This window comes from Conger conger, chromosome 3 (assembly GCF_963514075.1).
Source record: "Conger conger chromosome 3, fConCon1.1, whole genome shotgun sequence".
NCBI lineage: Eukaryota > Metazoa > Chordata > Actinopteri > Anguilliformes > Congridae > Conger > Conger conger.
Genome location: NC_083762.1, coordinates 58,143,269 through 58,171,034, shown reverse-complemented (window position 1 = coordinate 58,171,034; position 27,766 = coordinate 58,143,269). Strand labels below are relative to the sequence as shown.

The following is a 27,766-nucleotide window of genomic DNA, read 5'->3' as shown; positions in this document are numbered from 1 at the left end:
AAAATAAGTTGAATAAATAAATATATAAAGTGCTCACTGAGTATATTATATGCTCAAAGATTTGTGGTAGTCCTGTCTAATGTCACAGGACCTCCTGCAGATAGGAGGCGCTATGGCACTGGCAGTAGCTTGTGTCATCTGACTGAGACTTTGTGCAGGTTCTGTCAGTGTGCCCGAGAGGCCTGGAACAGAGGGAGAGCTACGGCAGGAATCAGCAACTCACGCTCCTTGAGGGCTGATAACTGCTGGTTTCCCACCCTCCCTTTACCTGGGAGTCAGGTGTGTTCACCCTCCCTTTACCTGGGAGTCAGGTGTGTTCACCCTCCCTTTACCTGGGAGTCAGGTGTGTTCACCCTCCCTTTACCTGGGAGTCAGGTGCCAAGACTGTCTGCCCAATCGGTAGCACTACTTGCCCGGGAGAAAAGCAAACCAGGGCTGTATTTGGAATTTCAAGGGCCACAGAGCTGATGATCCATCCTTAGAGTGAGGTTAACATCTTCACATGGCAGCAGAGGCTCTCGAGATGGAGTCGGCGCCCCGTAGCCCCCTCCCTGCAGTTAGGAGCTGAACGCAGGGGGGTTGGTGGAGTGCGAGGAGGAGAATGGAGAGACACTAGAGGGAGGAGAGAGTTCACACCTCTGTCGAGAGAGCACAGGGGAACGCACCGCTCTATAGCATGCTCCCACTTCAGCAGGGCTCCCGTGGCCTGGCGGGCTATCACTGCCTCGTCAGCAGCCGGTCAAAGAGACGGCGTAAGAAACGCTCAGAACGCAGAGGTAGGGCTGTTTGTGTGTGTCTGTGTGTGTGTCTGTGTGTGTACCTCTGTACCATTTTCCTCACTTTGAAGTACCAGTGCTCTGCTGTAACTGTAGTGGGAACTGTGGAAAGATTTGGTAACAAACTACTGTGCTGAATGTGTGTGTGTGTGTGTGTGTGTGTGTGTGTGTGTGCCTGTGTGCCTGTGTGCCTGTGTACCTGTGTACCTCTGTACTGTTCTTAACTTCTTCACTATGTATGTGTTTGTGTGCTTAATGGGGGCGACATGGCTCAGGCAGTAAGAGCAGTCGTCTGGCAGTCGGAGGGTTGCCGGTTCGATCCCCCGCCCGGGCTGTGTCAAAGTGTCCCTGAGTGTGTGAGTGTGTGTATGAATGGGTGAATGAGAAACATCAATTGTACAGCGCTTTGGATAAAGGCGCTATATAAATGCCAACCATTTACCATTTACCTGTGTGCGGTTCTCTTCACTTTGATAATGTGTGAGAAGCTGAAATACCAGTGCTCTGTTGTAACTGTAACCATAGCTGTGGACGTGTGCTGACAGACTACTGTAATGAATGCCGTGTGTAATGAATTTTACTCTGATTATGTGAATGTAAGACAGATGAACAGCACTGCACACGGATGCATGTCTGCGGCGATGCATGTGACCGAAGGGTGCTAATGTCGAGCTGCAATGATTGCAGTGTCTTCTCTTCACTGTGACTCCTAATATTTTCACATCATCATTTCATGTGGACGCTTTGCTTTACAATTGTATGATCTCATCAACTGTGGGGCCACTGGAGTGCTCATGGTGACCACTGGCCTTTAGTAACCTCTGGATCCTTCCAGATTATTTGAATTACCAGGTCTTCTTTATGGCTGCAGGTATCAATTTAGCCCACAGGTGACACCCTTGTGTGCCATTGTAAGTTTTTTGGGTTTGTTATGGTCCACAGTCAGTGAAAGTACACCTGAATCTGTAGTTTGTGTCTGAGGTGCATAATTATCTGAAATTCTGAATGTGTAGTTTGTGACTGAAATGAGTAATTACTTAAGTCTGCCCTTTATCACTGAAGTTAGTGATTACCCAAGCATGTACTTTATGTCTGAGATGACTAATTACCTGAATCTGTACTTTGTTTGAGGTGAGTAATTACCTGAATCTGTACTTTATTTTTTGAGGTTAGAAATGACCTGAATTTGTATCTGTAGTGAATCAGTACTTTGTGTCTGAAATATGTTCTTGGATCTGTAGTTTGTGGCTGATGTGAGTACATACAGACTTGAGTCTGTAGTTTATGTCTGAGATGAGTAATTACCTGAGTCTGTACTTTATCTCTGTGGTCAGTACATACCTGAATCTGTAGTTTGTGTCTGGCTTGTCACATGAACGTGTACCTAATTCTGTAGTGCGTGTCTGAGGTGAGTGCCTAGGCTGGAACTCAGTATGCTATTCGTGCTATAATGTGGTAGCTGCAGGAGAATATGATTGATGTCTTGGCTTTCAAATGAAAATGTCTCCATCGCTACAAACGGATTTCTCAAAGCACAGAAACTCTGACACAGGTTGGGGCGCAGCGTCAAGCTTTGTTTCCAAATAAAACTCTCTGAAAGGCTGAGAATGATTGCTTGACACTTAAAAACTGGTTGATGAATCACGGACATGATTTTAACGAGGAGCGTTGACAGCAAGAGAAATGCTTTTGTGTCAACTGTGAAAGAAAAGGTCATGTCTCTGAAGCGTAATGATGACTAATATAGATGCGCAAAAATAACCCCTCCCCAATCTGAAGTTCTCTGTGTGCCCCCTATATAATGAATTCAGCTCCCTGGGTAATGTGAATTAAGTACAGTATGTCATATTATACTTGCAGAATTTATGATAAAAGGTGAAACTGTAAGGCCAACTTGCAGTAACCTTGCAAAAGTGTTGAAGTGTTTTTAGCGCACTCCATTAAGGCTCATTAGGAGAGCTTGGCTGGGTACGCTTGAGCAGATGTAGTTGTGCAAGATGTACGTAAACCCAAGACCTGTTTCTACCATTTCAATTTTGTTCCTGGAAATGTAATCGTGGATTAGTAATAAATGGATCCACATTTTTATAGCTCTATTCAAGGAAGCTGCACGGGAGTATATAATTGTGTCAGCTGTATAGGTGAATTACGTGAGTTCTTCACAACTGAACCATTGTTATTAATTTTAAATAGTGAACAGGACTGGACCCAGAATAGACCTGTGTGGAACAACCCTGGAAATAAACTTTTTGTAATAAACGCTTTGTGACCAGTCTGAAAGGTAGTTTTCAAACAATCCAACTGCTTTGGCACTCAGTCCAGTGTTAAGAAGACTGTTGATTAAGATTATGAAGGGGGCTTAACAATATAATTTTACACCTATGCGGCAGCAGTTATATTGATTTGGTCTGATCTAAAAACCTGAGTGTGCTGGGCTCTCACTATGCAATTCGCCTGCAAGAAATGTTTGATGACTCCATTGCAACTACTGACAGTTTTGAAATAGGATGGTAGTCACCGAGATCAGCCAGGTTTCCAACTTTCAAAAATGGCCAGAATGTAGCCAGAATGTAGGATTCCTTCCATACCTTGATGGTATGGTTATAAGCTCAGCTTCCATGCTATATGTGTGTGAGAGAGAGTTCTAACCAGCGTCTCTTGCTCTGTGTCTTTTAGGCAGGATCAGCTCCCAGCAGAAATACTTTGCCATGGATGGAGACGAAGAGGAGAATATGAGTGAGTACCTCCTCTCCTCTCTTCTCCTCGAAACTCTGAGATGTTTTTCCTGAATACACATGTCCCTTTTTGCATTTTCTTCATTGGTCTGTGAGGAACGTTTCTTCCCATATTTGTCAACTTAAAATTAATCTGACTCAGTAGTTAAATTGATGTTGATGTTTTTTTTCTTTAAATGTAAAACCAAACTTGAAAATGTATTCAGGTACACCTGTAATTTTAATGTCTCACTATTTTTGTACAATGATGTGCGTTGCTCACGTCATCTGATTTCTAAAAACAACTAAGCAAAACATTATTGAGGTGCAGTGAAGGTGTGTGTGTCTCACAGGTTCAAGCATTGCCGATGTTAAGGAAAACCGCAATCTGGACAATGTGTCAACAAAAGAAGGTGGGGGCGATGCAGTGCAGCTCCCCAATGGCAGCGGAGGGGGAGGCAGGAAGCGCCCCCTGGAGGAGGGCAGTAACGGGCACTCCAAGTTCCGTCCCAAAAAACGCAAGAAAATGCCGGGGCCCGTTCTGCCCAAGAACGCGCTGATGCAGCTGAACGAGATCAAACCGGGCCTGCAGTACAAGCTGCTGTCCCAAACGGGCCCTGTCCACGCGCCCGTCTTTGTCATGACCGTGGAGGTCAACGGGCAGCTTTTTGAGGGCTCGGGCCCCACCAAGAAGAAGGCCAAGCTGACGGCGGCCGAGAAGGCGCTGCGCTCCTTCGTCCAGTTCCCCAACGCCTCCGAGGCCCACCTGGCCATGGGGCGGACGCTGACCGTCAACACCGATTTCACCTCCGACCAGGCCGACTTCGCCGACGTGCTCTTCAACGGCTTCGAGACCCCGGCCCTGCCCGAGGACCCCTTTTACCTGGGCTCCAACGGCAACGGGCCCGCAAGCTCGCCGGGGGAGTTCCCGGTGACCGCCGCGCCCACCGCCGCCAGCCTGGCGCCTTCCCCACCGCCCGCCCCCTCCAGCGCGAAGAACCCCGTCATGATCCTCAACGAGCTGCGGCCGGGCCTGAAGTACGACTTTGTGTCCGAGAGCGGAGAGAGCCACGCCAAGAACTTTGTCATGTCCGTTACGGTGGACGCGCAGACCTTCGAGGGCTCCGGACGGAACAAGAAACTGGCCAAGGCCCGCGCGGCCCAGGCTGCCCTCTCCGCCCTCTTCAACATGCAGCTAGACCAAACTCCCTCCCGTCAGCCAATCCCACGCGAGGGCCTGCAGCTGCACCTCCCACAAGTAAGAGCCGCAGCTCAAGCTCCGCCCACCTGCCCTGCAGGCCACACCCACTCCCCATTAGCCAACTCTATACACCCTGTGCCACTGCAGGAAGAAGTGTTGCATCGTGGGAATAATTAGTATAGTTTTAGCTAGATGTTTGCCCTCTCAATGCTGTTTTAAGTGCTAGATTTACACATTTTTATAGATGTGATTTCTCTGTTTGTCAGAAAAGCTGCCCATAGCCAAATGAGATTCAGCCTCTTTGAGGTACTTCCCTTATAACAGTTAGCAGAGGGAAAAATGAGTAGTATTTTTGGGAATCTCTAAGATGGGCGAAATCAACAACGTTGTTGGGAGTCTCTAAAATGGGTTGGATCAGTGGGAATCATCAAGATGTCTCCTGTCTTAGGTTCTGGCAGATGCTGTGTCCCGACTGGTGGTGGACAAGTTCAGCGAGCTGACGGATGGCTTCACATCGCCTCACGCACGACGGAAAGTTCTGGCTGGCGTTGTCATGACAACAGGTATGCAGCATTATGCTAATTCTTGCATTATATTAATTATGCTATTTATAAAATATATTGTTAAATATTTCTTGTGTGTTGCAAAAAAACTGCTATCTATTTCCTATTCTCAACTCAAAGTAAATAATCAGCATAAAATAAGATGTCGGGATGCGTGTTTCAGCCATGTTGACTCGTTCTCTGCTTCTCTTTCGCCGATGCCCAGGCACAGATGTCAAAGAAGCCCAGGTGATTTGCGTTTCCACGGGAACCAAGTGCATAAACGGGGAGTATATGAGTGACCGCGGGCTCGCGCTGAACGACTGCCATGCGGAGATCATAGCACGCCGGTCCCTCATCAGGTACCTGTACACGCAGCTGGAACACTTCCTCAGGTGAGTCGCATGTTCACAGAACACCCTACTGGGCGCTTGGGACCTCATCGGCCTCATCAGCCATGTTTTTCACCCAGAACTGCAATCGTTGACTATATCTCTTGAATTATTGGCCAGACCTTTACAAGTATGAGTGTAGCTGAGACATACCGTGTAGTCTGTGACAGTAACACCATTTTTGTTGTTTTGAGGCTGTACTCCAGTACAAGGGATTTGAAGTTTGAAATAAATATGAGGGTAAACTGTAGTTTAAAGGTGTGTACTATATTGGGTGTTCTGTGTAGTTATTTCGGCCCCTTGTTTCAATGGGCTTTTTCTTCATATTTGAAAGCACTCATTGGTCATCCAATATAGTGGTCTTCTATGGGCTACCAGGTTGTTTACTATTGCTGAGCTCACCAGAAACTTGCCAAGAAACAGCTAAGCAGCCAATTATCCCATTACATTTGCTTCCCTAAAATGGGTGGGGGTGCGATGTATGGTTGCAATTCTTACACGGATCCCTGATACAGATGTAAATTCCCTCAAATTAAAGCTGACAGTCTGCATTTTAACCTCGTGTTCATGGTTTCATTACAAATCCAATGTGCTAGAGTACAGAGCCAAAAACTGTGTCACTGTCCAAATGATTATGGACTGCACGAAGCACTTCCTGGACACCATCGACTATGCTGCATCCTAGAGGCCTCAGAAAATACTGCAGGACAACTAGACTAGAACTGGTGGAAAGTGAATGCAATTTAGCTCAGTAGCTCCCTACACTGGTCGAAAACTAAATACATTCTGCCTTCTGTTTGTTAAGCTGTGCAGGGTGTGCTATATGCACAATGCACTGGAATGCCCCTTGGCTTAAAAATACTTAGTTTGCCTGAAAAAAAAGAAAGAATTTGAATTCAATTTCTCACAATATCACTTTAGTGGATGCATCCTAGAGATTGTTTGCAGATTGTGTTTGTGGTGCGTGCCTTAAGAATCAGTGTTTCAGACAAACACCATCACCTTTACCCCCTGTGTCTCATAGCAGTAAGAAAGATGAGCAGCAGAAGTCGATATTCAGCCGCTGCGACACTCAAGGCTACAGGCTGAAAGACCACGTTCAGTTTCATCTCTACATCAGCACCTCGCCCTGCGGCGACGCTCGAATCTTCTCACCGCACGAAGTGGGCGTGGAGGGTATGAGCCCCTCCCCTCTCCTATCTCTGCCCCTGTATGGGAAGCCCCTTCCGTTTCCTGTGTCTGCCCCTCTGTGTGAAACCCCTTCCCATTTTTCTGTGTCTGCCCCTCTGTGTGAAACCCCTCCCCTTTTCCTGTGTCTGCCCATCTGTGTGAAACCCCTCCCCTTTTTCTGTGTCTGCCCCTCTGTGTGAAACCCCTCCCCTTTTCCTGTGTCTGCCCCTCTGTGTGAAACCCCTCCCCTTTTTCTGTGTCTGCCCCTCTGTGTAAAACCCCTCCCCTTTTCCTGTGTCTGCCCATCTGTGTGAAACCCCTCCCCTTTTCCTGTGTCTGCCCCTCTGTGTGAAACCCCTCCCCTTTTCCTGTGTCTGCCCCTCTGTGTGAAACCCCTCCCCTTTTTCTGTGTCTGCCCCTCTGTGTGAAACCCCTCACCTTTTCCTGTGTCTGCCCCTCTGTGTCAAACCCTCCCCTTTTTCTGTGTTTGCCCCTCTGTGTCAAACCCCTCCCCTTTCTTGTCCCCCCCCCCCCCCCCCCTGGATGAGTTCCTCCTCTTTCCTCTCTCCTCCTCTGCTTACTTTCCCTTAGCTGGGTCACATATTCTGAATATAGTACATATAATGAGCAAGTCAATTAAATCTCTAGGGTCTCGTTTCCTGTATTCAGTGAATTTGGTCTTGTTTTTTCATTTCTTTATTTTAAGTATATTTCCGTCAGAAGTTTGCTACGCATGGTGGAAGGGTAATTTTATTTAATGCAGTTTTTATCAGTCTCTCTGCCCTCATTAATACTGCTCTCCCGGAGTCATGTTGGGATAACATTTCTGCCATATTGCTGTTCATCATAGCCTTGTGCTTTAGTCCTGCTACCCAGGGCAAACCCCTCATTGGACAAGAAAGGATGGCGAAAAGGCTAAAGAACAGGAAATGGAACAGAGGAATTTAGGCGTGTGAACAGGGATTAAGATTCAAAAGATGAAGAAATGAGCAGAGCTTAGGGTGAAGGATAGGGACTGAGTGACACTGAGTTGCTTGCAGCTCCGTGATTGGTCCGTTCTCTTCCTCAGACCAGGGAGACCGGCACCCGAACAGGAAGGCGCGGGGTCAGCTGCGGACCAAGATTGAGTCGGGTGAGGGAACCATCCCAGTTAGGTCCAGCAACACCATCCAGACGTGGGACGGGGTTCTGCAGGGCGAACGGCTCCTCACCATGTCCTGCAGTGACAAAATCACCAGGTCTGTCTTCCCCACTGTCGCCCGCCACTTCCTGTCCTCTACTGTCTCCTCCCTGGGCATCCGAACCACCAGAACCACCTCACAGTCTCTGTCACATACAGACACAGTGTGGCTCTCTCTGATCTACGTACCAATCGCAATGCAGCCCTGTCTGATCTACCAGTCACAATAAGGTTGTGTCAATATATTTTTTGGGATCTTAGCTGGTTCTCTTAGTGGTCTCAGAATCCCATTCTAAGTGCAGGCTCTGCTTCCTGCAAGGTTTGGGTATTTATCCTGGCTCACTTTCTTAACGAACACATAGTTGGGGGAAGGAAAGGGGTGGAGTGTGTGATATACGTGACTCATAATCAGTCGTAAGTCACGACAGCCAATGGCTGTATGTCTTAATGTCAAGAGTAAAATGTAGTTTTAAAGGGTTTTTATGTAAGATGACAAGTTATAGACCTGGAGTGTGTGTGTTCGATCCCTAGTCCCTATCCTTTACACTCATGTGTGTGTTTATGCGTGTGTGTGTGTGTGTGCACAGGTGGAACGTGGTGGGGGTGCAGGGCTCACTGATGAGCTACTTCTCTGAGCCCATCTACTTCTCCAGCATCATTCTGGGCAGCCTGTACCACGCTGACCACCTGTCTCGAGCCATGTACCAGCGCATTGCTGACATCGAGGACCTGCCCAATCCCTTCTCCCTTAACCGGCCACTGCTGAGCGGTGAGGATCTGGCAGTCATCCTGCTTCACACTAAAACCCCCCGAGCCCTTTGTGTCTTGTTTCAATTTAAGTCAGCGGTGAATGTAAACATGGGAGAATGAATGGCTGGAAAATGTTTTGTGGTTTTGCACATTCAGTATTTCTGTATGTTAAATGTGTGTGTCTTCGGGTGTTACGTGTTTGAATGTTTAGTCTTTTTGCATGTTCTATGCTTTTATGCATTATGTTTCTGAATATTCACCGTCCCTGTGTGTTCACCGTTCCTGTGTGTTCGCTGTTCCTTGGTGTTCAGTGTTTCTGTGTGTTGACCGTGTCTGTGTGTTGACTGTTCCTGTGTGTTCAGCGTTGCTCTCGCTCAGTTCTCTGAATCCCTCACCATGCGTGCAGGCATAAGCAATGCTGAGGCCCGCCAGCCAGGCAAAGCCCCCAATTTCAGCGTAAACTGGACCGTGGGTGACCAGGGGCTGGAGGTTATCAACGCCACCACCGGAAAGGACGACGCGGGGCGGTCGTCACGTCTCTGTAAACACGCGCTGTACAGCCGCTGGATACGTCTGCACTCCAAGGTAGGGCTCACTGCTCACCTTCCGCCTGCAGTCTGAGCCAGGCCTTCTCTGTGCAATGTGTGATATGATGACATCATAGTCATCATGTTCATTGCGTCATGGTCAGTGTTTCTTCTGTTTGGTCCCTGATGTTGCTGGTCTACTTGATCACTTTGCTACTTCTACCCTACTTGAGTATGTCCATAAGGGGCATCTCAGCCTAGCATGTAGGAGTGACCCTTTACATAGGGCTGGATCTATAGACGCACGGATGAGCCTAGAATTGTTGTATACTTGGCAAGAAGTTGTCTCGTTCTAATTTCAGTGTAGAAATACACTATGGCAATAACAGTTCATCATGCATGAAATGAACCAAAATTTGTTTAGGAGAATTGTCATCAATTTTCAAAATTTTCTGGTCCTCTCAGACCTGGGTCAAATACGTAATAACTTTTTATTCAAACATTTTTCTACACCTTACTGAGTTTGTCTGGTGTATTGGAACCTATGTGATACTTTGAAAAAGTGCAAACCCTGCCTTCTGGCCCTCTTGGTTGGCTCAGTCCACCATGCAAGATCAATCGAGCACTGAGAAGTATTTGAATCTAAAACAATTATGTATTTTACCCAGGTCAGGGTCCTATGCATGTACATTTGTTGATGCTTTATGGAGCAGTTTCTGCTTTCTAAGCACCCTTATGAGTGACAACCCATTTCTGTCCACAGCTTTCTTCGACTCTGAGGATCCAAGTTCCCAGACCGGGGTCGTACCACGAAGCCAAGCAGGCGGCTGTGGAGTACCACTCAGCCAAGCAGACGCTGATTAAGGCTTTCCACAAGGCAGGGCTTGGGGCTTGGGTGAAAAAACCAATCGAACAGGACCAGTTCTCCCTGAACTCTTGAGGCGGGGGGGGTGGGGCTAGGGGAGGGGCACAACTCAAATCAGCCACTAAGACTGTGTGTGTTAGTCCCTGATACGAGCCCCTTTCCCCCGCCCCCGCAGACTCATTTCACTCAGCTTTCTTACCGCCCTGCCGTCACACCACTCATGAAATTCCCTGTGTGTACTTTTAACTGTTTCTTTTTTTTTTGTTTTTGTTTTTTTTGTCGGTCCTTTCCGTTCCTAAGTTCAGGTTCATAATGCAAAGGTGAAATTTTAAACTGGAAACCTGAGATGGTATTTGTGGTTTGTTGGCGGCTTTTTATTCCATTATTACAGGGTTCCCCCGAAGAATGCAACAGAGGCGGTGCACCAGGTTCCGTCATTTATGCCACAGTATAGTGATTTGTTGAACCACTATCAAGTGTAAGAGAGTATGCAACTTTGTTTTGTGCATTTATTGTGGATAAGCAGCAGGTTATAACCTGTTTCAATCTTCTTATTTTCAGGTGAGAATGTGACAGAAGCCCTAAAAACATTTCAATGTTGTGTCAGTAATCAAGCTAAAATGCTGACAAATGTGTTTTCATATCACAGTGAACATTTTTGTGGTGGAAAGCCCATGAAACTGGCTACATTTGGTTGAAGTGAAAATATCCTAACCAACTAGGACATAGCCAGGCTATATCCAAATGAATCTGGAGCTACAATGTTAACTTTGTACGTTCAGATCAGAACACCTCTCAACCTATATTTCAGTTCTGGCTTTTGCTCACTGGGATAGTTTGTAAAGTTGACTGCGGTAGCATTGCGAGTGGATCCTGTAACAGTTTTACACTTTTGTTTTGTTGCTAATGTGTAATTATTTTGAGTCTGAAGGCATTTTTCTGTGTGTTTTTTATGACCCTTAATGCAGGAAATTACTTGAACCCCTTATGGGCGGATGCAACCTGCACGTTACAACAGACGGATGCGACGCCAGCGTTTTTATTTTATCATATGACAGTTTCTCCAGACACATGACTGTTGAAATGAATTTTCAACTGTTGATTCCTCTGCCTTTCTATGGGCACCTTACTCCATAAAGGTGGTAGGTGGGTTTCAATGGTGGTATAAAAATGCAAAATGCAAGCCCTGAGCATCTCTCTGTTAAAAAATTCTGGGGAGAACCCTGTATTTAAGTGGGAAGGTAATGATATTTGTAATTAGGAAAGAAATGAGAGAGATCCTGTTGTGTTGGCTGGAAGAGCTGGTCAATGTGAAATCGAGAGTTTTATCCAGATCTCAGATTTTCCTGTGTTCAGTTCATTTCTCCACTATTTCCACAGGTTTAATGCACACGTGCACGCACACAAACACACACACACACCCATGCATGTACACGCACACACACACGTGCACGCACAGCTGCAAGGGGGGATTTTATACAGGTGAAGTTTCAGCATAGTTTATATATAAATACCAACCTGCTCAAGGACTTTTTTGTATGCTTTTTGTTTCGGGAAAGGTCTGGTGGACAAGAAAAAATAATTTTCTTACTTTTTTCAGTCTCACTGTCATATTCAAACTGTGGATAAACTTTCTGAAACCATGTTTTACAAGCAGATTTTTGGTTTGTTTGTTTTTTGGTTTGTATTTTATTTTTTTAAAGAGGCGTGGTCCATTCTGAAACGCAGAACACGTGGCTCTTCAGAATCTTGACCTCCCCTGTCAGTTGTTGATCTGAAGTTGTTGCTATTATGGTGAAGCAACAGACAGCATGTGTTTGGATTTGACCCCTAAGTACTGCATAATTCCTTTAGACTTCAGTAGCTGCTACACATTTTGATAGCACATTTTAATAAGCAGAATGTACATGCTTTTAACAGGGGGTAGGGGTCTAACTGTAGGTATCTGTAGGAATGCTTTCTTCCCCATTTATATCTGATAATTAATATATCACACAAATAAAAGGCTTGCATTTGAGGAACAGTTTTTCAACTCAGTCGTCAGCGTGGAAATGTTCAGCAGGGTTCATACTGGCAAAACAATTTAAATTAAATGGCAGAAACAAGTATTTACACAATTTATTTTGGCAGTTTCATGATTTCAGACCCAATGAGACTTTTCCCATTGTAATTGCTTTGTTTATTGGCTTAGTTTCATGTTGATTGACATCTGGGGTGGTGGGCGGGGTTCTTAAATGCTGCACGTTTATCGTCCAATAAACAACCATCTCTCTGCATGGGCGCAGTTGTGTGGGAAGCAACCCAGCCTGCCATTGTGTACGAGTCTCATTTTATGACGATGTCAGCACTTAGTTCTTGCTACTTTTCTTCTGATGTAAATGGGAATGGAGGCTAGTTTTTTCTTGAATATGAATCCCATTGTTATTTTCCCTCAGTTCAGTCCTTCTCTGTGACTTCCTCTGTCCTTCTCTTAGTCCGGCTGTGCTTTGCAGCTGTAACATGACCGTAGACAATGGTCAGTGGAGTGCACACATCAGTCATTGGGTGTAACCCTCTGGGCATGTCTACTGTTATAGAGCCTCATGTTGTTCAGTCTTCACTTTCTCCTCATTAGGTTCAATTTAAGGTGGAAGTTGGCCGGATGAATATGAAGGAAATAATCTTGCAGAGTCTTGAATACCATTTAACTGTTTATTGGCCAAGGCACCCTGGGTGGTCTGTTCACCTACACTTCAGGAGTTCCTGAACAAAGACAGGCAAACATATATATATAGTTTCATATCTTCTCCTCCCTACTATTGAACCAATAAACCATGGTGCCTTCTTATGGTCATTAAACAATTCCAGCAAAATTGTCCTTGCTACATACTCAGTTCCTACCACATGTGCTTGGGGGCACTCATAGACTACTTATAATGAAGTTACACGGTTGTTTGTGAACTTCCCCTTCCGTGTGCTGCTAACCTATGAATTGCCATGTCCTGTTGTTCACTTTCCCAGCTTCTTCCTTATGACCTATTCCCATCCTATGTGATGGGTACGTCCTTCAACTTGGTCTGGGAAGCTATCCTCCCTTTACTGTTCACATACAGTGGGGTTCAAAAATCTGAGACCTCATTGAAAATCTTGGATGTTTTTTTCCATGTAATCCTGGAAATAAACAAAGTTTTCAGATTTAAAACAAATTAAAACAAAGTGACTTCAAAACTTTGCAAGAACTACTCGAAGACCAAAGAAGAGCAAGGAATGCTGCACAGTTCACAACCACCTGACCTCAACCCCATTTAATATTTATGGGGGCACTGGAAGACTGACAAAAACCAAGCTTTCACAAAATGCTCTTTGGAACATTGTCCAATAATGCTGGGATAACAGAATCATCAGGTTTTGCACAGATCCATGCTAGTTTGAGTGCACGTTGCCATTAAAGCGAAAGGTGGACATACCAAATACTAAGAAATTCTGAAATTAATGTTACATTTTTTTCAAAGATTCAACTTTTCACTCAAACTGTTATGCTGATAATATGCTTAGTAATGAAAAGTTTGTTTTAAATTAGAAAATAATGCAAAATTGAAGCATTTTCACTAGTGGTCTCAAACTTTTGCAACTCACTGTATTTGTAGCCTTTCAGTATCACTCAGCTGCATATGGGGTTGTAGGGGGTGTATGGGGTTTTAGGCCTCCAATCTAATCCTGTCCTTACTTCCACACTAGCTGCTCCACCGTCCTGTGTGTTTTCATTTCAACCCTAATTTGGCAAACTAGCTTTGTGAGCTTTGTTAGGGTTGGAGCGAAAACCCACAGGAAGGTAGATCGAACAGGATGCTCTACAAACTAACATCTATCTATCTAAAATCTATCTTTCTGGTGTCTTCATCGGTTTGACTCGCTCTGCTGAGTGACCGTTCCAATCAGAAGAAAGCACCAAAAATGACATGCAATTGATTAGGCTTTGGCTGAGGTCTCAGACCTCCCCCAGTCTCATCAAATATCATTAATTCTTGGTTGTGTTGTAGACAAGTAGTTAACGTCAGTGCCATATTTATTATTGGGGAGGCTGCAGCAAGTCCGGAGGTGGTTTTAGTATATAGGTTATATCTACTGATTTTGGATGAAATGTTAAAACAACACAAGGACTTAAACTGACCGTTGCCACAAAGGAGTCCTCATCGTATTGCAGAACATCCTGGAATGAAGAATAGGTGTAGTTGTGTTTACTGTATGAATGAGGCAAGTCAGAGCTGAAAATGACAGGAAACTTAGAAGGGCTCTGAGGCAACTCACCCCTCTTCGCTTTGATTTGAGCTTCGTAGCTGTAGGTCCCTCTCACTTTAGAAATGGAGTAGTCCATAATGCAGTCTTGTGAATCTCTCATCCGGCAAAGCCTGCCTTTAGACAGTGTGTCTACCACGGTGTGCCGGATGTTGCCACACATGGCAAGGCAGTTCTCCCTGAAGCGGCCGGACTGAAATGCCAAGCACTCTACACAGGGACTGATGAAGGGAGAGGCATGTAAGTGTATTTATTAAAAGGCCCCGTGGCCATGTTAGTAATCGAAAATATTATAACCTGGGTTGCTGGGTGGCTCATCCTGTTAAGCCACTGCACTGCATGGATAAGCCCCATGCTCTGGTACCTGCTAACTTCTAATGTTCTAAAAATATAATTCTTTTTTACATTACTGTAAATGTTAGCCAAATGGCTAATAACTACTTGAAAGCTAAGTAGTTATATACATTTCCTAGAACCATGTGGTAGGTTAAGTTAGGAACTCATAGTTATAGTGGATTGATGGGTCGCACTGTCTGGTACCAAATCCAGACCATACAAGTGTCAATTGCACGACAGCCCAACAAGGTGACGCACAATTGGCTGTAGTGTTGGTCAGAAAAGAGAGGATTTCAGTCAGCCTAGATTACAGTATCGCTTATTAGGGCTGGTCAATTGGGTTGAACTACACATTAAGTGCCTTCCACTGACTCATGTCTGTATCATGCCAACTATAAAACTATGGTGTGATCAGGCATTCCAAGGGAGAAAAGCATAAAAAAAACACCTTACGCCAATGTGACGCAGTCGTTCTGGCAGAAGGGGCATGTCTCGCAGAAGGGTCCACTGTATTCACCTTCACACTTGCACATGTTGCACAGGCATTGGCCATGGTTACTGCACAGTGCCCCATCATGGCTCATGCAGTTATAAACTGCTGTTGTGCACTCGCAGGCTTTGCCCGCAAACCCCTCATGACAGTCACAGTGTCCACAAGTACAGCGGCCATTTCCTACAACCAGAGGACAGCGTGTTTCAGTTTCCACACATACAGTGGCCATTTCCTACAACCAGAGGACAGCGTGTTTCAGTTTCCACACATACAGTGGCCATTTCTGACAACCAGAGGACAGCGTGTTTCAGCTGCTACTCTTGAAGAGGAAATCATGACAGATCCCAGACTTGGATCTCAAAGTTACAGATGATCAGCACAATGTACAATACATGTCTGGCAGCTTGCGACACCCATAGTTTTCCTTTGACTGTCATCAGGTAATAGTGGCTGATTTCACCTTGAACAGTTTGTCTTGTTAAGCCAATTGTTTGGCCTATGTCTTCGACTGTTTTTTTCTTATTTCTCAGCCTTATAACGACTTGACAGTCTTTGGCACAACTCTGGTCCTCATGTTGGCAAATGCTTATAACAGACTCCAAAGGCAATCAAAAGCCTAGAATCAAGACAAGATACTGAAGGCATTCTTATACCTACACCAAGGAAGCAAATGAATACACCTGACTAACAGCGGAGAAGCCAACTGTCCAATTACTTTTGATCCCCTAAAATGGTGGGACTATGTATAAAAAGGGATGTAATTCCTAGTCTGCACTTTAATCTCATATTCCACGATGGACTGCACTTAAACACTCACTGAGGACTTTATTAGGAACACCTGTGCACCTACTTACTCATGCGATTATCTAATCTGCCAATCGTGTGGCAGCAGTGCAAGGCATAAAATCATGCATATACAGGTCATGTTCACATCAACCATCAGAATGGGGAAAAAATGTGATCTCAGTGATTTCAACCGTGGCATGATTGTTTGTGCCAGATGGGCAATGAATATTTTGATCAGCAGTTTGAATATTTCTGTAACTGCTGATCACCTGGAAATTTCATGTACAACAGTCTCTAGAGTTTACTAGAATGGTGCAAAATACAAAAACATCCAGTGAGCGGTAGTTCTGTGGACGATAGCCCCTTGTTGATGGAGCTGACAGAAAGACTACGGTCACTCAGATAACCACTCTGTACAATTGTGGTGAGCAGAAACGCATCTCAGAATGCACAACATGTCAAAGCTACCACAGCAGAAGACCAACCTGTTTCAACAGTCCAGGCTGGTGGCGGTGGGGTAATGGTATGATGTTTTCTTGGCACACTTTGGGCCGTGAATACCAATCAATCATCGCATGAATGCCACAGCCTATTTGAGTATTGTTGCTGACCATGTACATCCCTTCATGGCTGCAATGTACCCATCTTCTCATGGCTACTTCCAGCATGATGCACCATGTCACAAAGCAAAAGCCGTCTCAAACTGGTTTCATGAACATGACAATGAGTTCAATGTTATTCAGTGGCCATCCCAGTCATCAGATCTGAATCTAATAGAAAACCGCCAGGATGTGGTAGAATGGGAGATTCACAGCAAGAACGTGCAGCTGACAAATCTGTGGAAATTCCGTGTTGCAATCATGTCAACATGGAACAGAATCTCAAAGGAATGTTTTCAACATCTTGTGGAATCCATGCCATGTTTTGAGAGTAGAGGGAGGCCCTACCCAGTATTAGTATAGTGTTCCAAATAAAGTGCTTAGTGAGTGTATAACTGTTTGGAGGACAGTAAAGATTAAAGTATGACGTTATTGTTCAGTAATCAATATTATCAACCCACAACCTTTGGGTAGATAATATTGATTACTGTCTTGATAAATAGCTTTTATCTAGAACGTCTTACACAGTAGTAAGGTGCTAAATGCTAAAATATAATGCAATTATAAAAGCTGAGGGTGTGATGCTTTTAGCTGATTGGACAATAGAGAGGATATCGCGTAACACTCCTGAGCTGATTGGGTATTAAATGTTCATACCTCCACAGATTCTGCCATTATGATAATCACAGCTAAAGTTGTCACATTCACAGAATTGACCAGCAATCAACTCTGTCGGGTCGCTCCTGGTCTGACAGATGCACTGGCCGCATTCACAGGATCCTCGCCCGGAACACACGGGGCTTCCCTCTCCATTTCTGCAGGGGGCATCGCTCTGGTCTGCAGAGCACTCGCACGTTGTCCCGAAGCGGCCAGGGTCACAACTAAGAGAGAAACAAAGCAGAGACTGATTTTAATGCAGTTTATTGGAAACTGGCTTAGTTTGCCAGCAATTTGTTTTAAGTCATTTCAACCATGCATTGTGACATAGCATTGTTTTGGTGGCATTCGCATAGGAAGAAAAATCTCCTAATACCTGTTAAAAGTGTTATTATGGGGATTTTATTTTTTTGGAACATTGTTCCGAAATTATTATTAATTATAACATTGCGTGTACATTTTCAGGGTTGTCCCCTAAAAGAAGTTAGCGATCGTTACAAACTACTGTGAGCCCCTGGATGTGGGCTGGCTGAGCAGCTGCTGCTCCTCCAGAGTTAGTTGAGATGGTTCCTCTCACCTGCAGACGCCACAGCGGAGTTTTCCAGCGTAGCCGCAGGAGCTTGCGTCTGCACACTGGCAGCGGCAGGCAGATTTCAGCTCCACTGACAGTCTGTCTTGGGAGCCCAGAAGCTGGAATTGGAGGGACTGGGGCTCCAAGCAGGAATCAGAGGAGACTGTCACATTGAGAGAAAACTATAGGAGAAACATTGGAGAGAAAAAAACGCTGAGGGCGCTTTCATACCTATAGTTTGCCTGATTTGGTCCGAACAAAATACTATGTTGTATTTTTTAGTTTGGTGTGGTTACGTTTCACACTGCCTTTTCTTAAATGGCCTGTAGGATAGTGGTTAAAGTACATGACTGGGGTCCGCAAGGTCGGTGGTTTGATCCCCGGTGTAGCTGCCATAAGATCCACACAGCCGTTGGACCCCTGAGCAAGGCCCTTAACCCTGCATTACTCCAGGGGAGGATTGTCTTCTGCTTAATCGAATCAACTGTACGTCGCTCTGGATAAGAGCGTCTGCCAAATGCCATTAATGTAAGCGAACCATGGTTTTTAAACAAAACCACGTGTGTGCTAAGGTCGTTCATTTATTGGTCAGAAATTTGTAGTGCTGAGTAGGACAAACCGGAAAAACAAAACTTTTCCTTATCCCATAATGCACAGCGCAGCATGCTATGGCAGCCAGTTTAACCTAAAATACAAAATGCTTCCTGTAATTTGGTCGGATCGAGGGCGGATCATATTCTCACCACAAATGATCTGCTCCAGAGTTTGTTTGTAAACGGGCTGAGACCACCAACACAACAGCGCCCTGAGTTAGAGCCTTGTCCCACCTCAGAGATCGAAAGTTACTGAAGCTAACCTGCCAAAGGAGTCATCATTCCAACCAGCAGGGTGGGGATGAAGTAGACAGTGACTAAGACTGACATGCAATCCAATTACAATACCAGATTGATAGTGACTGAGACTGACATTAAATCCGGACTGACTGAGACTACAGGTTGATGAGGCAGGGTCTTTGACTGACCATATGTGAGTTGCAGGCACAGAGACGCATGCGTACCTTGTCGCTTTTCTCTGGGATGCTGCAGGCCCCTCGAACCGAGCTCTTCTGGCCCTTGCCGCACTCTGAGGTGTAAGAGATATTCAAACCTTCAATGTGTGTGTGACTCACCACCAGAGTGGACGATAGCACCTGGAAGGGGAGACGTGAGTGAAACCACCCTGAGGCAGAGACCCTGAAACAAAATTGAAGATTCAAGGGGACTGACTCTGTAAGCGTCTCCGATGACGGCCTTGATGTTGTGGAGGTCCGAGGGAAGAACAGTTACAGTGGATTTGGGGAGCCGGTCACTGAGTTCCTGAAACAGTGTACAGAGATGTACTGAGCATGCTCAGAACACAGCTACTTGGAGAATGACTAGTGTAGATTCTACACTGACTCCAGCTGAGTGTGCATTCTACACTGACTCCAGCTGAGTTTGCATCCTACACTGACTCCAGCTGAGTTTGCATTCTACACTGACTCCAGCTGAGTCTACATTCTGCACTGGCTGCAGTTCAATGCGGAGTATCTTCCTTTTCAGCTATTAAGGTTAATATAATGCGTATGGCCTTACCTTGTATTTTTCAGCCAGGTCCTCAGTGACGGCAAAAATAACCTGAATGTTGTTCTCTGTTAATCTGTGCGCAAGCTGAGCCACAGAGGGGTAGTCCTGCACCATGCAAAGGGAAATACAACATTGATCTCTACATGCATATTGCAGCATCACACAAGTGGCCAACTTTGTCCATAAGAGCGTACCAGCTGGCTGGTGAAGTGATGCTGGCCGTCTCTAAGGTGGCAGCGTCCCCTGTCATCAGCTGTACTGTTGTCTGGAGTTTGACCTGCTGCTCTGAAGTATTGGTTAGACACATAGACCAGCAGGCGAGTACCTTGCCCCCAACCAATCCGGTCCTGAAAGGAAAAAAGGTAAAGTATACGGGCTGATTCTTATATTCTCTCCCTCAGCGACAGGCCCTGCATCCCAATAAGAGGTTACCCCACACAATCCAACCTACAACAGAGCTTAACCCATACAGAACAATTTGCAACAGCGCTTTATAGCCCACAAACTACAGCCTGTAACAGAACATACCCCACGCACTACAACCTACAACAGAGCTTTACCCCACACACTAAAAACCTGCAACAGGGCTTACATCTGTAAGATGGCACCCCACAAACTACAACCTATAACAGAGATTAACCTATACAGAACAATATGCAACAGTGATTTAGCCCACAAACTATATCCTGTAACAGAACCTACCCCACACAGTACAACCTGCAACAGCGCTTACCCCACACACTACAACAAATAACAAATCCTACCCCTCGCACTACAGCCTATAACAGAGCTTACCCCACACACTACAACCTATAACAGAGCTTTACCCCATACACTACAACCTACAACAGATCTTATTGCACACACTACAACCTACAACTGATCTTACCCCGCACACTACAACCGACAACTGATCTTACCCCACACACTACAACCTATAACAGAGCTTTACCCCACATACTACAACCTACAACAGATCTTATTGCACACACTACAACCTATAACAGAGCTTTACCCCACATACTACAACCTACAACAGATCTTATTGCACACACTACAACCTACAATTACATTACATTACATTATTGGCATTTGGCAGACGCTCTTATCCAGAGCGACGTACAACAAAGTGCATACCCATAACCAGATAACCAGGGATAAGTGCGCTGAAAGACCCTAGAGGGAAGTACAATTTCAACCGCTACCTGAACAACAAAGATAAGGACGAGGGCCAATATTGTTTTATTTTTTATTTTATTTTTTGGAACAAAGAAACAAAGAAACAGAGCAAAAGTGACCAAAGTTAATTATCCAAACACTGCTTACCTAGCCAACTAAAAATACCGATACACAAAGCAAGTCACAGAGACAACAATTAAGGTTCACAGGGAGGTAGGGAGGGATGGGGAGAGGTGCTGCTTGAAGAGGTGTGTCTTCAGCTTGCGCTTGAAGGTGGGGAGAGATTCTACAGTTCTGACCTCAACGGGGAGTTCGTTCCACCACCGTGGAGCCAGAACAGACAGTAGTCGTGAGGTGGAGGTTCGGAGAGGGGGAGGTGCCAAGCGGCCTGTGGAGGCTGAACGAAGAGGTCTGGCAGGGGTGTAGGGTCTGATGATTTTTTGTAGATAAGCTGGGGAAGACCCTTTAACTGCTTGGAAGGCTAGCACCAATGTTTTGAATTTGATGCGAGCCATGACAGGCAGCCAGTGGAGGGAAGTAAGCAGGGGGGTGACGTGTGAGTATTTGGGAAGGTTAAAGACCAGACGAGCTGCTGCATTCTGGATGAGTTGGAGGGGTCTGATGGCGGACGCTGGGAGGCCAGCCAAGAGGGAATTGCAGTAGTCCAGAAGGGACAGAACCATCACTTGGACCAGGAGCTGGGTCGAGTAGGGGGTGACAAAGGGGTGGATTCTCCGTATGTTGTATAGGAAGAACCTGCAAGACCGGGTCACCGCTGCAATGTTCTCGGCAAGGGACAGTCTGCTGTCCATCACCACACCGAGGTTCCTTGCACTGGGTGACGGCGTGAGTGTGGTATCCCCGAGGGAAATGGAGAGATCCAGATGGGGAGAGGTTTTAGCAGGGATGAATCATTTCAGTCTTGCCTGGGTTGAGCTTTAGATGGTGGTTGTCCATCCAGCTCTGGATGTCCCTCAGGCAAGCAGAGATACGGGCTGAAACCTGCGTATCAGACGGCGGGAATGAGATGAAGAGTTGGGTATCGTCCGCGTAGCAGTGGTAGGATAGCCCATGTGCAGTGATCACAGGGCCAAGGGAGCGAGTGTAAAGAGAAAAAAGAAGCGGGCCAAGGACTGAGCCCTGGGGAACTCGAGGGGCCGAGGTGTCGATACCAAACCAGCCCAGGCAACCTGGAAGGAGCGACCAGAGAGGTAGGACTCAATCCAGTCCAGGGCTGTGCCACAGATGCCCGTTGCTGCTGACAGGGCAGACAGGAGGATGGAGTGATCCACAGTGTCGAAGGCAGCAGAGAGATCTAGAAGAATGAGGACAGAGGAGAGGGAGGCTGCTCGTGCGGCATGGAGTGACTCACTGACGGAGAGGAGCGCAGTCTCTGTCGAGTGGCCCGATCTGAAGCCAGACTGATGGGGGTCTAGCAGGTTGTTGTTAGAAAAGAAAGAAGAAAGTTGAGTAGAAGCGGCTCGTTCTATAGTTTTAGAAAGGAAAGGAAGAAGAGATACCGGGCGGTAGTTCTGGATGATGGAGGGATCCAGAGCAGGCTTTTTTAGCAGCGGAGTGATGTGGGCCCTCTTGAAGGATGCCGGAAAACAGCCGGAAGACAGGGAGGAGTTGACAAGGGAGGTGACAAATGGGAGAATGTCTGGTGTGATAGTCTGGAGAAGAGAAGAGGGGATAGGGTCAAGGGCACAGGTTGTAGGGCGGTGGCAGAGCAGGAGTTGAGAAACATCAGAGTCTGTAAGGGGGGAGAAAGTGGAAAAGGAAGGGATGGGCCTAGAGGGCGGGATGGGCACAGTGAGGGGGGCGGTGGTTGTAAAGGATCTGCGGATGACTGTGACCTTCTCATCGAAGAAATCAGCAAAGTCATCAGCAGCAAAGGAGGACTGAGGAGGAGGAGGCGGTGCGTTGAGGAGAGAGGAGAAAATAGAGAAAAGTTTCCGGGGCTTAGAAGCGGAGTTCTGAATTTGTGTTTGATAGTATTTTGCTTTGGCGGCAGTGACAGCGGAAGAGAATGCCGCCAGGAGAGACTGGTAAGTCGTGAGGTCTGGAGTGTCCCTGGATTTCCCCCACTTCCTCTCCACTGTGCGGAGGCTGGCCCTGGAGGTACGGAGGGTGTCAGATATCCAAGGACTGGGAGGGGATGTGCGAGGTGGCTTTGAGACAGGGGGACAGAGAGAGTCAAAGGCGGAGGAGAGAGATAAAAGGAGGGTGGCAGATGCAGAGTTAGTGGGGAGTTTGAAGAAGGATTCGAGAGAGGGGAGTGAGGCGGTGACAGTGCTGGCAAAGGAAGAGGGTGAGAGGGAGCGGAGGTTACGGCAGGCTGAGGAAGTGTGGGTAGGAGGAGGGGGAGGAGGATGGGGAGGAAGAGGGAGGGAGAATGAGATGAAGTAGTGATCAGATGTATGCAGAGAGGTAACTGAGAAATCGGAGCATGAGCAGTTCGTCACGAAGACAAGGTCTAGGACATTGCCCGCCTTGTGGGTTGGAGGAGAGTGTTGCAGGGAGAGGCCGAAGGAGTGGATTAGCGGTAGGAAGGCAGCAGCCTGGGAGGCTTCTAGGTGGATGTTGAAGTCTCCAAGGAGAATCAGTGGGGTGCCATCCTCAGGGAAGGAGCTGAGAAGGGTGTCTAGCTCATCAAGGAAGTTTCCCAGTGGCCCTGGAGGACGGTAGATAACTGCAATGAAAAGGTTAGTAGGGTAGAATACTGCAACAGAATGGAATTCAAAAGTGGATATGGACAGGTCAGAGAGGGGGAGAACAGAGAATTTCCATGAGGGGGAAAATACAACTGATCTTACCCCACACACTACAACCTACAACTGATCTTACCCCACACACTGCAGCCTGCAGCAGAGCCTGCAGCCCAGAGGTAGCTGGGGGGGCAGGGGCATCAGGTTTGGGGGCCTCAGCAGGGGGCTCCAGACTGGAGAAGTGTGAGAAGCTGAAAACATTCTCACTTTTCTCAGTTGTCAGATTTTGGTGATATCCAAAGAGTCCAAATCCTGCCAAATGCAAAATTGGATAATTAGTCATCTGAGGCCTCATTTATAACCGTCGCGTACACACAAACAAAGGCTTAAAATGTGCGTACACCACGTTCAAAGCATAAATTGGTATCTATTTCAAAAAAGGAAATAGCGACTCTGCAGGCAAAGTAATGAAATAAAGAAAATATGTTTTAATGACAAGTTCACTGGGGTGTCTCGGTGGCGCAGCCTGTAGAGCACTGACCGCATGCTTATTGCGAGCCGCGACGTCGGTGGTTCGAATCCGACCGTCCGACATTTGTCGCATGTCTTCCCCTATCTCTCGCTCCCATTCTTCCTGTCTCTCTATACTATATACTGTCCAATAAAGCTGAAAAAGGCCTAAAAAATATCTTTAAAAAAATAATAATGACAAGTTCACTCAATAATTTGGACTCTAATTTGGAAGCCTGCTAATAATATCACCTCGCTGAGCCTTGTGATGCCATCCATGCGGGATGACATAATTGGAATGGACCAGTGATCCATATGGTTTCCCTATATTGCGGGTAAACAGGCCAACATCAAAGCGTAATTTGCCTGAGCTAATATGACAACACCGGGTCTATTTTACCATAAGCAACTGGTCTAATGATTTTACTTTTATGCTAATACAGGTCTCTATACAATTTGATATACTGTAGCATTCAATTCCCTGTGGTGTTTGCGTTTTAAACCCCCTGAAATGGAAATGGAAAGATTGGTTGTTAGAACTACTGTAGCTTGTCGATTGCTAGGTTAGAATGTAAACCGCAATAAACACCTGGTGGTACACGTGCATTTATTTAAAACTGAGCTTACCATTTCAGCTTCAGAAAAAATTTTTTGGTTATCCGTTCACAATTTTTGGTATTTGGCTGTCATCTCTCAACATGAGGACCAAAGACAACATGAGGACACAATGCCAGTAATAAGGCCATCATGGGATGGAAAAATCAGAAAAGAGTTAATTGTTTCATTTCAAATGCAATGTGGGAAAGTACACCACAAAAACAACTGTCCAAATACTTACAGTACAGGCTTCACTGCACTTGAATACGCAACCTGTACATAAATATAATCTGCTTCATCTTAATGGAGTTCCAAATATGGTGATAGTGAGTTCAATTACCTATGCTGTGGGCTTCAGGGTTGACTTCCTGCACGGCACTGAGCACCTGCCCCGCTAGGTGTGCCCCTCTCTGAATGCTGTCCTTTCCAGCAAATGCAAATGATGTCAGGTAGTACACCTCCACCGGGCTTGTTTGGGGCCTCTTCACCTGCAGCTCAAATGTCAGGGTTCTCCCTGAAAGAACCACATCTCTAACAGAGGTATGTGCACATGCGTGTGTGTTCTGCGCGTTTGCGTGCCTTGTCTGAATGTAAATGTGCATATATATGTATGTGTTTAAGTCATTGTGGATGAGAGCATCTGCTGATTGTACCTGTGTCTTCGTCTGTATTTTGGTTGCTGTGGATGAGAATGGCTGCTGATTGTAACTGTGTTTTGGTCTGTGTTTTGGTCCCTGTGGATGTGAGCGGTTGCTGATTGTAACTGTGTTTGGGTCTGTGTTTCGGTCCCTGTGGATGAGAATGGTTGCTGACTGTAATTGTATTTTGGTCTGTGGTCTAGATAAGAATGGCTGTTCACTTTAATTGTAACTGTTGCGTTTATGGAGAGCATTCACCTGGCCGCAGCTCTAGACTCATATTTTGTGGTCTCAGGTTGGCACGCCTGCCCTTTCTTCCAGACAGGTGAGTGACTGAGTGGCGGCTCTCTGGATCTATGATATCCTGCTCTCTGCAACCTTTCTTCCGCAAGTTTGCAAACGAGTCACAGTGGGGAGACCACGGATTCTCCAAATCAAAGACCTGCCAATGATAAATACAGGAGTGTTGTACAGGTGTTGCCATACAGGACCATCATTCAGATGGGTAGTACAGATGAGTGATGCAGGTGTGTAAATACAGTGTAATATGGGTGTGTGATACAGGTGTGACATAGATGTGATACAGGTGTGTGATGCAGGTTTGTAATAAGCTTGGTGTTTGGTGATACTATGAGAGGGCCAGTCCGGGGCCTGGCACTGATCCTCTAGCCTCTCACCGATTCTTTACACCAAGCACAGCCAGGGCTGGAGGCAATACACTCTTCACAAGTGTTCAGGTGTGAGCCGGAACACTCCTGAACATGTGCTGTAACACAGCAGGGATGCACTTTAAAATGGCAGTCATTCATACAAGTACAGTCTTAATAACTATACTTAAGATAAATGCATACTCCATAATTCAACTGAACTATTGAATGCATATATACACATGCAGTACACACATCACTATAGTTTGGTGCTAGCACTCATGCCATAGTATTCAGGGGAAGAGATAAAATCACTCACAGCCTTGGGCCCAGAAGGTCAACCCCATTATAACAGTGAAGTGAAATACATTGAACATTTTCTAGAGAAAGAAACATATGTCAAGGTATTTCTAACTTTAACAGAATGAGGCTTAGTTTTTCACTGGCTGCTTTCCATGGAAACATTGTAACAATATATAGATAGTCCTTTATGTAACACTTTATGTAACACAGTTTGTAAAGTTTTTACTTTGGAAGACAATATGTGACATTTAGGAAATGCATTTCAGTTTGACAAGTACTGCCATCTTACCTATTACCCGTGAAGTCACAAAAACTCTGAACACTGCACAAATGGGACCTTGAGAACTTCCAGCTAGCCTTCCCAGGAGCAGTTGGATGGTGTGTATTCTATTCTCTCAGGCAGGCTTTTCTACCTTTTTCAAGGAATAAACTTTGTACAGCTTTACGCAACAGCACATGTTGACTCTGAGTCAATAATACCTAGATTCTACTGCATTTTAATATATTGCCACTGCAACATTGGCATGTTCCCCGATATACTTCGGAACTAAATATTTACCAAAATATAGCAAAGTACATAAGGTTAAGTATATTTTCAACTAACCTGTAACTCTTTTATTAATGATTAATAAATCATTGCATGATTTTGCATGACCTACATTTTTCATTCTTAGACATTACATGTATTTACTTTATCCTAAACAAAAATACTTCAAATATATTTCCATCATTGTGATAGGCAACCAGTTGACCAGTTTAACCAAATTCCAAGTGGATAAGACACTAATGCAACTTTTTTAAAGGGCATACATAGAGTAGTCTGTCAAATTTGCTGCTATGGCAATTTTGGTGAGAAAACATAAAGTTCTTTGAACAAAATAGTCAATATGAGCAGCAAGGTCGTAGAAGTTCAGCCTGTCAGTCTGTCTGATCTCTACAAGAAGCAGGCAAGTGAAGAAAGCCAGTTATATTCTGTGTGACTCCACTCAACCCTGAATTGGCCTTGGTCTTATGTACAGCTCCGGAAAACAACCCCCCCTCATATGTATTCTCATTCTTAATTTCCATTTTTATTGTTACTGTTACTGAAATACTTTTTGTATTTCGACCAGTTGTCATTTTCTGCAAATAATTGTACTAAATGAAAATATTTTTGTTTGGAATTAAAATCAAATGCAATCAATAGTTCATGAAATAATATCAAAAGTTTTACATAGTTTCTATAAACTGTGAAACTGTAAATTTGACTGTCTCTTAATTTTTCCACAGCTGTAATTGTGCTCAATGTATTGGTATATACAGTATTATTGGTCTCATAATACTGTACAAAATGTCTGCTGCGGAATCTCTGGGCTGTATCATTTTGGAGTGATTCCCTCATTTTCCACATGGACTGGTAAAAAGGTCCTGGAAACTATGAAACACTGGGAAGCATCACCACTGTGGTCATTGTTAAATAAGCAGGTAAGTTTTCCTTTTATCAGCTCAGTGCCTGCAGCTCCTGCAGCTGTTCCAATCAGTCACTAGATGGTGATGTTGTCGCAGTGGACCAACAACATACACAACTATTTTCATGGCAGAGAAACATTGCTTTCCTGTGAGTAAATGCTTAGATTTTGTTTGTATGTAGCTCATACTTTGATTGTGCTGAAGCTTTTTCCTGAAATGTACTATCTTGGTGATGTACTATCTTTTTCTCAGTAATTTGCCATTTGGAAAAATACAAGTAAACTCAAAAGAATGCAG

At 45.3% G+C, this 27,766-nt stretch overlaps 2 protein-coding genes across 12 annotated transcripts in view; one reads left to right on the top strand and one right to left on the bottom strand.

Annotated features, from left to right (window-relative positions):
* The window catches only part of LOC133123870 (double-stranded RNA-specific editase 1-like), a 40,153-nt gene extending 27,732 nt beyond the window's left edge, over nucleotides 1–12,421 (top strand). Inside the window, exons 2-10 of the mRNA XM_061234525.1 lie at nucleotides 3,453–3,512; nucleotides 3,844–4,748; nucleotides 5,140–5,254; nucleotides 5,460–5,628; nucleotides 6,650–6,801; nucleotides 7,865–8,033; nucleotides 8,563–8,744; nucleotides 9,132–9,310; nucleotides 10,016–12,421. Coding sequence (XP_061090509.1) covers nucleotides 3,485–3,512; nucleotides 3,844–4,748; nucleotides 5,140–5,254; nucleotides 5,460–5,628; nucleotides 6,650–6,801; nucleotides 7,865–8,033; nucleotides 8,563–8,744; nucleotides 9,132–9,310; nucleotides 10,016–10,192 — 2,076 coding nt within the window. The 5' untranslated portion in view covers nucleotides 3,453–3,484 and the 3' untranslated portion in view covers nucleotides 10,193–12,421. The remainder of the gene's footprint in view (nucleotides 1–3,452; nucleotides 3,513–3,843; nucleotides 4,749–5,139; nucleotides 5,255–5,459; nucleotides 5,629–6,649; nucleotides 6,802–7,864; nucleotides 8,034–8,562; nucleotides 8,745–9,131; nucleotides 9,311–10,015) is intronic.
* Nucleotides 12,221–26,425, bottom strand: LOC133123871 (integrin beta-2-like). 11 transcript variants are annotated; one of them, XR_009708258.1, is made up of 17 exons: nucleotides 26,310–26,413; nucleotides 26,037–26,097; nucleotides 25,748–25,836; nucleotides 25,329–25,512; nucleotides 24,773–24,946; nucleotides 23,465–23,637; nucleotides 19,633–19,785; nucleotides 19,448–19,543; nucleotides 19,100–19,189; nucleotides 18,892–19,023; nucleotides 17,841–18,016; nucleotides 17,264–17,487; nucleotides 15,182–15,401; nucleotides 14,405–14,613; nucleotides 14,268–14,306; nucleotides 13,082–13,267; nucleotides 12,221–12,859 (listed from the first exon to the last, which is right to left on the bottom strand). XR_009708258.1 is itself a non-coding variant. In XM_061234526.1 (16 exons), exons 2-15 carry the CDS (start codon nucleotides 26,092–26,094, stop codon nucleotides 14,287–14,289), a joined length of 1,998 nt encoding a protein of 665 aa, XP_061090510.1. In that variant the 5' UTR covers nucleotides 26,095–26,097; nucleotides 26,310–26,413; the 3' UTR covers nucleotides 12,221–13,267; nucleotides 14,268–14,286. The 11 variants fall into 11 exon arrangements, 7 of the variants coding, with proteins under 7 accessions (XP_061090510.1, XP_061090511.1, XP_061090512.1 ...); XR_009708259.1 differs by having other exon boundaries at nucleotides 12,221–12,609; XM_061234526.1 differs by having other exon boundaries at nucleotides 12,221–13,267.
* Between the last annotated feature and the right edge of the window lie 1,341 nt (nucleotides 26,426–27,766).